Genomic DNA, 14,223 nt, shown 5'->3' on the forward strand with positions numbered 1-14,223 from the left:
ATCCTCAATACAACCCGCATTTCCAAGCCTGAGTACTCACCAGGAAATTATTATATGAGCAGTTAATAGATTTGCTTGCGTTGTGAGAATGACATGGACCAACCACTTCTTACTCCGAATCCTTGATATACAGAGGCAGAAAAAAGAGGAAAACAAGTAAAAAGATTATTGTGGGAAAAAATTACTCATACATGTTGCAAATCCAAACTGGCATTTTTGTGATAAGATCAACAAATTCATACAACTTAAGACAATAAGCATATTAGGATCTGAGGAGTAGTGTCTTAAGCAGATTTATCGTAGTGAGTGTTTCTCCTTGCGCATTCCAAGATTGTCTTGTCAGCAGTAATGAAGTATGCAGCAATGGAAGCTGTTCACAGTAAGAAAACAAAGTAATCACTACAAACTAGAGACTAGTTAGGAGAAACAGAAAGAAATGAAGGGAATAGAGAAACTACTACTACTACTACTATTGATTTAAATATAGAAGTAGAAGATCACCTAACATGCTATGTCATTGATGACAAGATGAAGCTTTAGCATGATGGGAGAAACACAAACTAGACATACTAGATAAAGAAACCGGACAATGAACTGAAGCATTCAGGAACTTAATAGACTACCGCACTTTACCAATAATTAACCCAAGGTAACTGAAGACGAAGTGATGAAATACCTCCTGGCATTACATGCATTTGAACACTGATAGACGATAAAAATACCGCAAATTATCATTTAAAACATAGTGCATATTATCCTAAATGAAAGGTCTTTATAGTGCATCATGAGTTGTATAAAGATGAGTTCACAAATGCGGTCTTTCATCAGAAGAATGCATCCATAAGGTATAATAATTTGTAAAGGACTTAACTTCCTCTGCCTTCGGAAAGAAAAGGTGCTTTTATGCTCAAATCCATTCTTGATGTTGGCAAGATTAACACTCTAATAACTTTTCTATCAAAATCTTATAACCATTTTCACAAGGTTTTATTTATATTTATTCACAAAGGTTTGCCATAAAAGAGTAAATACCATCATACATATAAGGATATCGATTTTTTCCACATTTTACGAGGATGATAGAAATTAGGGCTCTTCTAACAAATAAAGAAAATAATTACTCCTTCACCTTGAAAATAACTTTAAGTTCATAAAACATGATGAAATGGACTGTGTGAAGTTGAAACAAAATTAAAGGGTTTTGGTAATGACCAGAATTAGTTGGTGTGCTTGATTGGACCTTCTAAAAAGTTTAGGGGTTCCAACTATCTTTTGCCTTAAAAAGAAGAGAAAACACAGAGAGTTTAAATAAGTCAAAAGGTAAAATAAATTTCTAGAGTACTTGCAGGATTCCCAAAGAATGTTAAAAATCAAAGGAATACAAATGGAAAAAGAAGAATTGTAACATAGTAACATGCACATATAAAGGTTTTTTTGTCTTCTAAAATAAATTCCAGTAAATAAGTTAAAAGGGTAAAATAAAATTCTTATAGCGAAGATTTCTTTCCCCCTAAAAGACCAAATGTCTTCTGGTGAAAGATCATAGATTGCTTAACCTCAGTGTATGTGGGTGTGTGTCCTTTACTTTTCCTCTTCTTCTGTTAGGTAGCAAAATTGCTTCATAATGAAGTAACTTGGTAATATTAAGTATTAAAATTATTTAGCAACCCCCCCCCCCCACCCCCCCCCAAAAAAAAAAAAAAAAAAAATTAAAGATTAGCAAATAACACTGTTGCACTGAACTGTATAATCTCACATTTGGCAGATGAGAAAAAATATGAAATTAGTTGGAACAAATTATTCGAACCTATTTATTATCATTTAATATCCTGAAAATTTCATGACAACGGGCATCAAACAAAAATACATAATCTTGCTATTTGATTTAACATTTTAAATAGAATAAATGATTTAACTACTTGGAAAGTCCTACTATAGCATGATACTCATGCACAATGCGCACATGCAAATTCCAGTTTGAGGAAAAAAGATCAAACACGAAGAAGAAGATGATGATAGTAATTCACATAAAATGTAGTCAAGTGAGATGGGAGAAATGCAATTGGTAGCTTTTATGTGTCTTCACCTGTATATAAGCCTAATCATAAAATCACAGACCCTCACACAAACAACAGTTTTGGACTTATCAATAAAATATGCGAACATATGCTAAAGTCATACCAGCAGATATGATGAGTGCTTGAGCTGTATAATTGAGATTTGCCTTTGCCCAAGGAATTGTCCGCACAGCAACCAACTGAGAATCAGAGAGCCGATATTTATAAGGTACAGACAATTGAGAGAAGAAAAATAACTCTTTTCCCTTTTAATGAATATATTCGCTGTCACAGCACCAAAGTGTTGGAAAGATAAGCATAGATATCAATAAAAGAAGGGTCTGTTCCACAAAGGTCAGATAAGCTGATAAATGAAAATAATTCGGACAAAAAGAAAAGTTGGTATGGCCATGACGGTCTCCTTTTTCCCCTTTCATGATTTTGGGAGATTCATAGTCGAAATGTTATTTTAATTACACGAGTTGCAGTCAGCACTATCTAGCAACTCTTTTACCAACAATAGTTATCAGAACCAGAGGAGTGCAGATAAATGGAACTCCTGACGAACTGAAACTCCAAAATGAAGTTCGACGACAATATTGTACTTCTATAATAGCAAGAGTATGGTCTAGATCCCAAAATGCTAGGGATATAATCAGATCACTACAAGAACATAAGTTCACGAACCGTAGGAATTGCACTAGCAACGCATGCAATTGCAGCTGCTTTAGTTCCCGCACGTACACCTTCTGCAAGTTCAGTAAAATCAAAATGCACAAACAAATCAGGTATTAGACATATCTGTTCCAGTAAATGGAAATAACCAAAAGTTATAAAGGGGCAAATTTCACATATAACATGTACATTAATTAGCAGAACAAAAGAAGAACGAGAGAACTTTCTTTTTACACTGTCAACATAGCAAAAAAGGACATGACCCTAGATAGGAGGATGTGGAGGTTGGGAATTAGGGTAGAAGGTTAGTAAATAGGCGGGAGTGTCTCCTTTGCATTCCGGGAGCATTAGTATTAGTCTCGTATTTTCGTACCTTCTTATCCATAGATTTCTTTTACTATATGTCGGTTCTTTTGCTTCGATTATTCTATCACCTCGTCACCTCATCACCTTATCTTGATATTGTTACTGCTTATTGTGTCTGCTTCTTTTTCACTTGTACCTTGAGCTGAGGTCTATTGGAAACAACCTCTCTATTTTCACAAGGTAGGAGTAAGGTATGCGTACATTGTACCCTCCCAGACCCCACTTTGTGGGATTACACTGGGTTTGTTGTTTGTTTAACATAGCAGAAAACTAGTTGAAGTAATAATCATATCACAACCAAGTTAAACAAAATATTCAAATTTTCTAATGCACTAAAATATGTATAAGAGGAAGTAACCAAGCATTGCAAATTTTCAATCAATAACAAAATAGAACTCGAGTCAACTTTCTAACAGTTGTTTTCATTTTTATAAGCCTTCATAACAACCTACAAACATGAGAAGTGAAACAATATAAACTAACAGAGCTTGAAATTAGCAAAAATATCATCCAACGCAAAGTTTTTTTATCTTCATGATCATGACGAGTTTTATCAACAGCAAACCAATTTCAAGAACAGAAGAAAATCTAATGCCAGAAACCTGATCACTGTAAGTCAGTAACCAACCAGAAAGCAGAAGCAACTTTATATATATATATATATATATATATGTGTGTGTGTGTGTGTGTGTGTGTGTGTGTGTGTGTGTGTGTGTGTGTGTGTGGATGAATAGGTAACAAGCAACTTTATAGTATAAAACTTCAAAAGAAACAGATCAGGTGACGTATTTTGAAGTGATAAAGAATGCACGGTATATCTGTTTACTGTCAACTCCATATGAAATTTTTTCCTCTAACAAAAAAAAAAGGAAAAAAGAAAATAATTTGAGAAAACTTTTGTTATTAGGAAGTAGGAACTAGAATAATCAGATATGGGATGTGTGATGAAGATGATACTTCAATAGAATAATCAGATATGGGATCTATGATGGAGTTTAGTACTTCAATACTTTGTCGGATATTGATTGCTTGAAAATTTCATTTGAATTTAAACGCAAACCAAAAAAGTATGTGTTTGAAGAATATGTAATAGCAAATTCTGCACTGGGTATGTTGTTGTTGTTGTTGTTGTTTATAATAGCAAATACTTAAATGCCCTCTTAGGACTTAACGTTGTTCAATGCATACCATCATCACCATTACAAAGGATTTTGTTTATGAGATAGTACCAAAGAGAAACAACTAACTATGTAGCATCAAGCATGAGAAATCCCACTATAAGAAAACATCACCAGTTCCACGTAGGAGTAAGCCAAAGAAGCACGAGGCAGTAAAAAAAGCCTTAATTTAAGGTCATATTCCCCCTGATCCCACATATGAACTCGTGTAATTCTACCAAAAACTCCTCAGAAATTGGCCGTAAACTACATAGGAACCATATCCCACATAGTCTTCCTTTTTTTTCCTGCTAAAGAAAATAAAATATTATTTTGACCTTATGTGAATACTCCTAAACTCAGAAAAGTATTCTAAGTAACGACATGCCAAGTATGCAAAGCAACAAAAAATCCTGAACAATTAAGGCATATCATGTTTTATGCTATTTTCTGTTACAACAAGGCTGATTGATCCTACTTCGCAAAAGCCTCTTCTACCTCTTCCACAAGAAATGACGATGCAAAATGCGCTGAAATCATGAACAGCCAGCTTCGTAGGTTGTTCAAGTGATCAAAAATAATTGGTCAGCCAGGCCATGGAACAAAATAAATGATGATCCAATCATAGGAGGCTTGTGAATTGAATATTTTCAATGCTTTCTAAAGTCGATCTAGAACCCAAACGTCTCGCTACATGAGGTTATAAAAGGTGCTTCTCTACATATAAAACTAGCTAAACAAAGCTGTTTCCAATGGGAAGCTTGTGGCTGGAAAAGAACACCAATTACAAATACGATCATATTTCATTTTAATTTTTTTTTTTGATCAATTAACATTCCTTAACAGCCAAACTAGAGTTGACCCAGAAGAAAGAACCCCATATAATAAAATGAGGTCCATCACAAAAGCTAAGTTTAAGCGCTCAGCAGAATCCTAAGCTAGATTAGGGACCAACACTTTTCTCTAAAATTAAAATTAAGTTCTTTTCTGATAAACTCTAATCATAAAACAAAGGTAAATTTCAATATTTATTTCACCAAATATCTAGAAATGAGAAAAAAGTTGGGAAATTAAGAACCTTGAGTACATTCCCTAGACTTGCGAATTCTGTCCTCCTCAAATGCAGAAGCAATCAACAAAGTCTCCCTTCGCTTTGCCCACGAGTCTCTCATCTCTGATGAAATTCCCATCTCTCTTTTCTTGTTGTTTGATAAATCAAGAAGTTTCTATGTCAGCAAAAACCCCCGATGGATCTTATGCACAACTTTAATTTTCAGATAATTTGACAGAAACTGAGGCGGCGAGTTGAGAGTTGTATTCAGTTGAATTTGGACTGAAGAAAGAAAAAAAAATAAACTATTTTATTTTATTAAAAAAATTCAGCACGGAGAGAGCCCACCGAGTTTGGCTGTTTTCTTGCTATTTTTATTTTCATTTTTGGGTTAGTTATACTGTTAGTTCATATCATTGGTATATAACAATAGTTATCTATAAAAGTCAAATTTTTTCTGAACTAACTTTTATGTTATGTTATAATATATGTTCTCTATAACAACACTTCGTTATAACATTCAAAATTATTCGGAGAGACTTGACTATAGTAACTAAAAGTTTATCGGCACTCCCTATATAAAGTATGTATATTTTATGTAAAAATAGTAAGTAGCATTTATTTTTAACGGACTAATAAGGAAGTAATATTAGTATATAAAATGGAATAGAGGGGAATATTTTACTACTTGCTAAGTGGGGTGCTGACTGATTTACACATCGGTTTATTTTATTGGTTTACCTCTTAAGGGATCGTGGATAAATTACTGAAATTATAATACAAGAATTGATCATTTTATTTTTTTAGCTACTCCAAAACATCACGGAAAATTTTGGTTTAAAACTCAAAACTCGATGGGTTGTTGAACTTGAATTAATTAATTTCTTCCTTTTTTCCTTTTATCTCCGGATTGATGTGAATAACCCCTCATCTACTTATTACAAGTAGATTTCATGAATACTTTGTCTTGATCACTTATGGCAAGGTTAAAAGATAACTAATGAACAATTTACTAAAGTATGTCTAATGGATTCCACCAGATAACCACTGCTTTAAATTTAAAAAATTAAAATGATGGTGCAATCATTGACTATTCTGGAAAAGGTTAATTGGGAGGGACAATAATGGTAACTGGGCAATGAATAGGTTTATGTTGAAAGTCTTCATTTAATAACCAACTCATTTGCAGATCTTACAGCTATATAATCTGGGTTTTTGCAAATAGAATAATACTACGTTTGCCTAAACTTCTAAAATCGATTTATTTTGAAAAGTGTTTTCTCAAAAGTGATTTTAAAAAAATTTTTAGTGAAAAAAAATTTGTGTTTGACTAATTAATTTAAAAATATTCTTAAACAACAATTAGTATTTGATCAAACTTTTAGAAGTACTTTTACGTGTAGTTTTCCCAAATGCGCTTTTTCAAAAAGGGTTGTTGAGAAAAAATATTTCTCAAGAACTGTTTGTACTTCTACTCAAAAATACTTTTTTTCCTTCTAAAAGCTTGACCAATCACCTTGGCTTTGAAATTAAAAAGTTTATGACAAAAAAAAAAAAAAAATTGATCAAAAAAAAGCACGGCCAAACATGCTATAAGACTCCACTGAGGCCATTTCCATGGATCACCACTATATATATATATATGCTAACTCAATTTGATGGTTATTACTTCTTAGGGTTGGAATGCCACCTATATTTCATATGTACATAAAGAAGCACACAGCATAATCCATGATCTAACCACGTATATTAGGAAGATAAAAGAATTTGGGATTTTATATGATGTACCACCACTTTAGTAAACACATCTTTTGTTAAAACACACATGGTACTTGACGATCACAATTACATTTGAGGAGCTAACTTCTATTTTAATATGTCCAAATTATAATTATTTTCAGTAACTTCTGCATATACAATTTTATTTTTATAAAATTAAAGAAAATCGAGATGAAGACAAAAATGAAGGTGCTTCGCCCTCATGTTTACCCGAAAAATGGATAGAGTTAAATTTGTACGTAGTTCTAAGGGTATGTGGTATAACTTGACACAAATCTTAAGAGTAAATAAGAATATGGAATATTGACGGTAAGGATGAAAAATAAGCAAAGTTGAAAAGGGGATGATTTATGGATTAAGTAAGCTGAATCAATCTTATGAAGCTTAAAAAAAGATAATTCTTCAATATGGAAGTGTATGATATCTGAGTTACAATGTATGCCCAAAACTCCATTCTTTTCAGAAATATAGCCATCCCTCTTATAGTGGAGGGATCCTACTTTAGGTACAAAAAATACATAGTACGGAACCCATGATAAATCAGCTTTTCCTTAATTCCCGCTGAGATTCTATCCCTTAGTGCGGTTGTAACGGCTCTTGTCTACGAGCTCGATCTTGATCGGACTCGGTATTGATCAGTATTGGTTGGTTTCCAGTTTTAGAGTTCGATGTGGGTTTGAGCTCGATGTTGACTCGGGACCCAGTATTAGGCTGGTATTGGTTGGCCTTTGGCCCTTAAGCTCGATTCCACTGTTTCTCATCATAGTTCGATTTGGACCCGAGCTCGATAATGACTTCGAGTTCGCTATTTGACCTGTCCCTGAAACTCGAAGCTCGTTTGTACCTTCTTCGGATTCCATTTCGATATTATAAAGACTTTCTTTGGTCCATTATGTTCCCATCTCGATCAGTCGTACGAAGGCCGATATCAATTTCGACCGTATACAGATAGTCCCCTCGTTTCTCGGGAAGGATGTGGAGAGAAACGATATGATTTCAAAACGGCTCGATTGGATGTACACTGACGTTTGCATCGAGTCCGACCATGACGTACGTGATAGCTGTCCCGTCGGTTCAGTTTACCAAGGCATTTAATGCATATCAGGCGGTGGTTGGCCACCGCTGATATTGGACCGTCATCGCTCTATCTATAAATAGTCCCTCTTTTTACCATTTATCACTTTTACATCTTCAATCTCCAAATTTTTCAAGTTCTTTCTCGCATCTTCTGAGTTCATCCGTAAATCTGTGATTTTTCTGCAAATATCTTTCTTCTATGATTTTTACTGAAAAATCTTTCTTCAAAATACCACATCTTTGTCATCTCCTTCTATTTTCCATTTCTAAATCAAAAATGGCGAAAACATCTAAAACCGTTCCTCAAAAAGAAAAAGCTTCTTCTTCACAGCCTACCGTCGACAAAACACCGGTGGAGCCACGACCTGAGGAGTGTGTTCCCGGGGCTTGTGTTCTTACCTCCGATTTTAAGGTTGATAAAGGCTCGTCGGTTCCCGGCCGATGCAAGCCAGTATCGAGGTATATGTGTTCGATAACCGAAGGGCATCTCGAACAGATAAGGAAAGATTGCAACTGGGAGAACAAAAAAATGGTAATCCCATCTCCCGGAGAAGATATTACTACTCACGTGAAAGGGGTTTTAGGTGTGTATACTTACCCTTTCACGTTAGGTCCTCTCGACCCTGTTATCATTGACTTTTGCCGTCAATACCAAATAACCCTAGGCCAAATCCATCCTTCTTCTTGGCGGATTGTTATTTTGATCCGTTTCTTTGTGAACAAAATCGAGGGGATGCCTTTCACCCTCGACCACCTTATTCGATTGTACAGCCCCCGCCTCTTTCGAGTCGGGTTAATAAAACTCCAGCGCCAGGCCACCAAGGTCCTGTTCTCGAGTATAGAGACAAGGATCGAGGCTGGATGGGTAGGTTCGTTCGAGTGAAGACTTCGGACCTAATACCGGCCGAGAAGATGCCATTTTCCTAGGAGTGAAACATGAAGCGTAAGTGTAACTCTGCCGTTATCTCCTATTATTTTGTTCCTTCGTTTCTTTCTCACTGATATCCCCTTTTGTGATGCAGCAGTTTCTTGGATGCCCGGTGCAGTTCCTGACCTCAAGAACTGGGTACGGGCCCTGGCTTCGACCTCCTCATACGCCGAGCGCTTATGGCGTAATTTGTCAAAGGGCCGATGGGAGGCCAAAAATCATGGTAAACCTCTTTCTCGTATCTTTGATAGTTCAAACGAAGCGTTTTTCATGTACTTAATAAATTTTCTTGTGTGTAGGCATGGGCAAAGATGTGGCTTTGAGGCCCCCGTCCGGAGAGGAAGAGGCTTCGGCCTTTATTCCAAAACTGGTGAAGGATAATAATAAGAGAAAAAGGATTTCTACTCCCGAAGATCCAAAACCGAAGATGAGGACGGCTCGTAAGCCGAGGAAGAATACCATCCCTTTGACCGAAGAATCAGTTCGTCGTCTAAGGGATGAAGACGAGGAAGAACAAGACGACGGGTCCGTACTGGTGGCCCGAGTGAAGAAAACCATTGATGCCTCGAAGGCAGCTGGATCGATGGTGGTTTGCGTGTCTCCGCCTCGAACTGAGGTGGTATCGGAGAGAGATTCGGGCCGAGTCCCCGAATCGTTAGAGATCGAGGATGCTTCCCACCGAAGTTGACAAACGGTGGATGTATCTGAAGGGGCCGGTCCTGAAGTTTTTCGAACTGAGGAGGACTCCCCAAGCGAGTCACTTGGGGCAATAGCAATCGGAGACTCGCCCACTCTCCCTGCTTTTTCCGAATGGGCGATCGGGAAGCCCAAGCTTTGGGGCCCCTCGAGATAAACCAGTCTCATGAAGGGGAGGACCCCTTCTGTGATTTGTTTACTGGCGTCGAGGATGTTACTGGCCCTAGTGATGTGTCAGGCCTTTTCTGTGAAGTGCAACAAGCTCTGAATCTAGTAAGCTCTAACTCCCTTCGTTGATACCACTTTTATGTTTGCTATTCTTTTCTAACTTCTTTTCTTCTTTCTTCGTAGGCCGCAGAGGTTCATCGAGAATCATGTTCCCGATCTCGAGCTGAGTTGCGTCGGTACGAGGCCGACCTTCGACGAGTCACAGAGGAGAGGAACGCCTACTCTTTGGGCAAAGGGAAGAAGAAATCAAGGACCTCCGAGCTGAATTGGCCAAGGCGCATCAAGACCAGGCTGACCTGACCGAGCAGGTAATGATAATCTTAAAAACCCATGGGCTCGATCCTGGAATGGTGGCTAATATTTTGATCTCACAGCTGCAGCACAAGCTTGAGGTGATCGACAAGCTTCGTGAGGAGGTTGATATGATAAGGGCGGAGACCTTGGGATGGAAAGATGGTATGGATCGTCTTGCCACAGAAAAAGAAACAGCTCGAGCCCAATTATCATCGGCCAAAAACCAACTTCGAGGCATGAAGGAGAAGAGCTTGGTCCAAGCAAGAAAAATAGAGGAGCTTGAGGCTCGGTTGGCCTCCGAACTTGCTAAGGCCAGATCTGATGCTGAAAAAGCAAAGGCCAATGCGGATGCATTCGTGGTCGTCTATCGGGCCGATGCTGAAGCCGCTCAGGTACAAGCAAGAGAGGCAGCCGAGACCACTGAAGCTCGAGCACATTGGGTTGCTGAACTTGCCAAATGCCGATCTCGGAGGGAGACCCTCGAGGAGATCCATTCTCGAGGCTTCGATCTCACCGAAGAGATAAAAAGGGCCAAAGAGCTCGAAGTCGATGCTGAAGCATTGGCTTCCGATGATGACGATGATGATGATGGGAGCAAGAGCGGGTCTGAGAGCGGGGAGGAGCCCGATGGAGAAGAGACCGCCCTCGGAGATAACCAGGAGCCTTAGAGTTTTTTTTTCTTCTGTTTTTTGTGTAGGGTCCTGTTCGGGCGTTGTCATTTTTGTATATATAAAGATCTTTTCCTTTCCTGATTTGTCTCTGTCTTATTTTCTGCCTTGTGAAAGTCTTGTTTCATTAATGCCCTATGAAAGTTTTCATAAGTTCGAGGCTTTAGGCAATTTGATCGAATTCGGATTTTGTAGTCTTTATAACCGAGTAAGTGCTTGCTCGAACTCGAAGTAAGGTAGCCCGTAGGCTTAATAATCGAGTGAGTGATTGCTCGAACTCGGAGTAAGGTAGCCTGTAGGCTTAATAGTCGAGTGAGTCGATTGCTCGAACTCGAAGTAAGGTAGCCCGTAGGCTTACTAGTCGAGTGATTGATTCAAACTCGAAGTAAGGTAGCCCGTAGGCTTAATAGTCGAGTGAATGATTGCTCGAACTCGATCTAATGTAGCCGATAGGCTTACTAGTCAAGTGATTGATTCGAACTCGAAGTAAGGTAGCCCGTAGGCTTTAATACGGAAATTTGATTGAATTCGGACTTTGTAGTCTTTATAACTGAGTGAGTGCTTGCTCGAACTCGAAGTAAGGTAGTCCGTAGGCATAATAGTCGAGTGAGTAATTGCTCCAACTCGAAGTAAGGTAGCCCGTAGGCTTAATAGTCGAGTGATTTGATTGCTCGAACTCGAAGTAATGTAGCCCGTAGGCTTTAATAATCGAGTGAGTGATTACTCGAGCTCGAAGTAATATATCCCGTAGGCTTAATAGTCGAGTGAGTTATTGCTCGAACTAGAAGTAATGTAGCCCGTAGGCTTAATAGTCGAGTGAGTTGATTGCTCGAACTCGAAGTGATGTAGCCCGTAGGCTTAATAGTCGAGTGAGTTGATTGCTCGAACTCGAAGTGATGTAGCCCGTAGGCTTATTAGTCGAGTGATTGATTCGAACTCGAAGTAATGTAGCCCGTAGGCTTAGAAGATAGTCCCCGACTGAGAATGGTTGCTCGAACTCGAGTCGGTGTAGCCCTTGGGCTTCGTAGATAGTCCCTGATTTATGGGGTAATGGTCAGCCCTTAAGCTTGTTTGCATAATAGATCATGAAATAGAGGATGGGTTGTGAGACATGAGATATGGGCAAAGAAGCTTTTTTTTCATGTCATTATACATGTGTTTATATTTTGTACCAGGGATCGAGCAACCTATACGAGCACGATTCGTTTTGACCATTTGGCTCTTACAATTTTTCCTATCGGAACCCTGTTGTTATGAAGCAACTTTCTTGCATTGAACTTCGTTTTGACCATTTGGCTCTTACAATTTTTCCTATCGGAATCCTGTTGTTATGAAGCAACTTTCTTGCATCGAACTTGATATATTTGAGGGTAAGGTAATGCCCCCCCAGTATTCGAGGTTGATTGTAAAGAGGCCTCGAATACTGTTGAATTGTTCTAAGTTAGCACGATCGATAGTTGACTCATTAAAAACCTTGCTGAAAAACCCATTTGGGATAAAACCGGTCTAAGGGAAAAAGGGTGCAACTCGTGCTTTCAGACCTAAGGCTTCGTGTTGAATAATCCATCCTTGTTCCTGATCGAACTCATGCAAGGGTTAGTTTCGAAATATAAACGAACATGGGAGGGTCGTACCTTAGCAGTAGTATCGTTTTAGGTGCGACACATTCCAATTTATTGGTAGTTGTTTGCCGTTTATAATATCGAGCTTGTAGGATCCTTTACCGACGTTTTCGAGTACCTGATACGGTCCTTCCCAGTTTGGACCCAATTTTCCTTCATTTAGATTTCGGGCGCTGAGGGTGACTTTCCTTAGCACTAAGTCCCCGATTTTAAAATGGCGAAGATTGGTTCTTCGATTATAGTATCTTTCGATCCGCTACTTTTGGGCAGCCAATTGGACGAGAGCGGCTTCTCATTTTTCATCCAATAATTCGAGGCTAGTATTCATAGCCTCGTGATTTGACACTTCTATTGTATATCAAAACCTGGCACTGGTTTCCCCGACTTCGACTGGAATCAAGGCTTCGAAACCATATACTAAGGAGAACGTGGTTGCCCATGTACTGGATTTTGATGTTGTTTGATATGCCCAAAGAACTTCGGGTAGAATTTATCTCCATTTTCCCTTAGCGTTGTTCAACCGTTTCTTTTAGTTTTGAATGATAGTCTTGTTCATCGATTCGGCCTATCCGTTCCCACTAGGGTGGTATGGTGTTGATAATATCCTTTTTATTTTGTGATATTTGAGGAATTTCGTTGCTTTGCTGCTGATAAATTATTTCCCGTTGTCACACACTATTTCGGCGGGTATCCCAAATCGACATACGATATGATCCCAGATGAAGTCTATAACCTCTTTCTCTCTTACTTTCTCGAACTCCTGTGCTTCAATCCATTTAGATAAATAGTCAGTCATAAATAAAATGAACTTAGCTTAACCTGGGGCCGATGGCAGAAGGCCGACGATATCCATTCCCCATTTCATGAATGACCATGGGGATAGGACTGAGTGAAGTTGCTCTCCGGGATGATGGATCATCGGTGCAAACCTTTGACATTTATCACACTTTCGAACAAACTCCTTTGCATTTTTGTCTATATCGATCCAATAATATCCCGCTCTGATTGTTTTTCGGACTAATGAATCAGCACCAGAATGATTTCCACAAGTACCTTCGTGAATCTCACGTAGGATGTAGTCGGTGTCTCCTGGTCCTAAGCACACTGCCAATGGTCCATCGAATGTCCTTCGGTATAATGTCCCATCTGCAGTCAATGTGAATCGAGCAGCTTTGGTTCGCAGGGCCCTCGAATATTTAGGGCCCGATGGGAGCTTTCCGTTCTTCAAGTATTCAACATACTTATTCCTCCAATCCCAGGTTAAGTTTGTAGAGTTTATCTCGGCATGACCTTTCTCGATTACGGATCTCGAGAGTTGAACGACAGTCCCCGAGCCGATCTCATCTTCCTCGACCGATGACCCCAAATTTGCAAGTGCATCGGCCTCACTGTTTTGTTTTCGAGGTACATGTTGTAAAGTCCATTTTTTGAAATGGTGCAAAGTTACCTGTAGTTTGTCCAAATACCTTTGCATCCTATCCTCTCGAACTTCGAAGGTTTTATTTACTTGATTTACCACCAGTAAAGAGTCACACTTGGCTTCAATGACTTCTGCTCCCAAGCCTTTAGCTAACTCGAGACCTGCAATCATGGCCTCATACTCGGCCTCGTTGTTAGTCAACCTA

The 14,223-nt window shown here is 38.6% G+C and overlaps 2 protein-coding genes across 2 annotated transcripts; one reads left to right on the forward strand and one right to left on the reverse strand.

Annotated features, from left to right (window-relative positions):
* Positions 1-80: 80 nt before the first annotated feature.
* Positions 81-5,703, reverse strand: LOC104097871 (early nodulin-93). The gene is made up of 4 exons (XM_009604489.4): positions 5,334-5,703; positions 2,745-2,806; positions 2,182-2,257; positions 81-370 (listed from the first exon to the last, which is right to left on the reverse strand). Exons 1-4 carry the CDS (start codon positions 5,443-5,445, stop codon positions 285-287), a joined length of 336 nt encoding a protein of 111 aa, XP_009602784.1. The 5' UTR covers positions 5,446-5,703; the 3' UTR covers positions 81-284.
* A 4,658-nt stretch (positions 5,704-10,361) lies between these two features.
* LOC138897839 (uncharacterized) lies at positions 10,362-10,976 on the forward strand. Its single transcript, XM_070183857.1, has one exon. It carries the CDS (start codon positions 10,362-10,364, stop codon positions 10,974-10,976), a length of 615 nt encoding a protein of 204 aa, XP_070039958.1.
* Positions 10,977-14,223: the final 3,247 nt, after the last annotated feature.

This window comes from Nicotiana tomentosiformis, chromosome 8, assembly GCF_000390325.3.
Source record: "Nicotiana tomentosiformis chromosome 8, ASM39032v3, whole genome shotgun sequence".
Classification (NCBI taxonomy): Eukaryota; Viridiplantae; Streptophyta; class Magnoliopsida; order Solanales; family Solanaceae; genus Nicotiana; species Nicotiana tomentosiformis.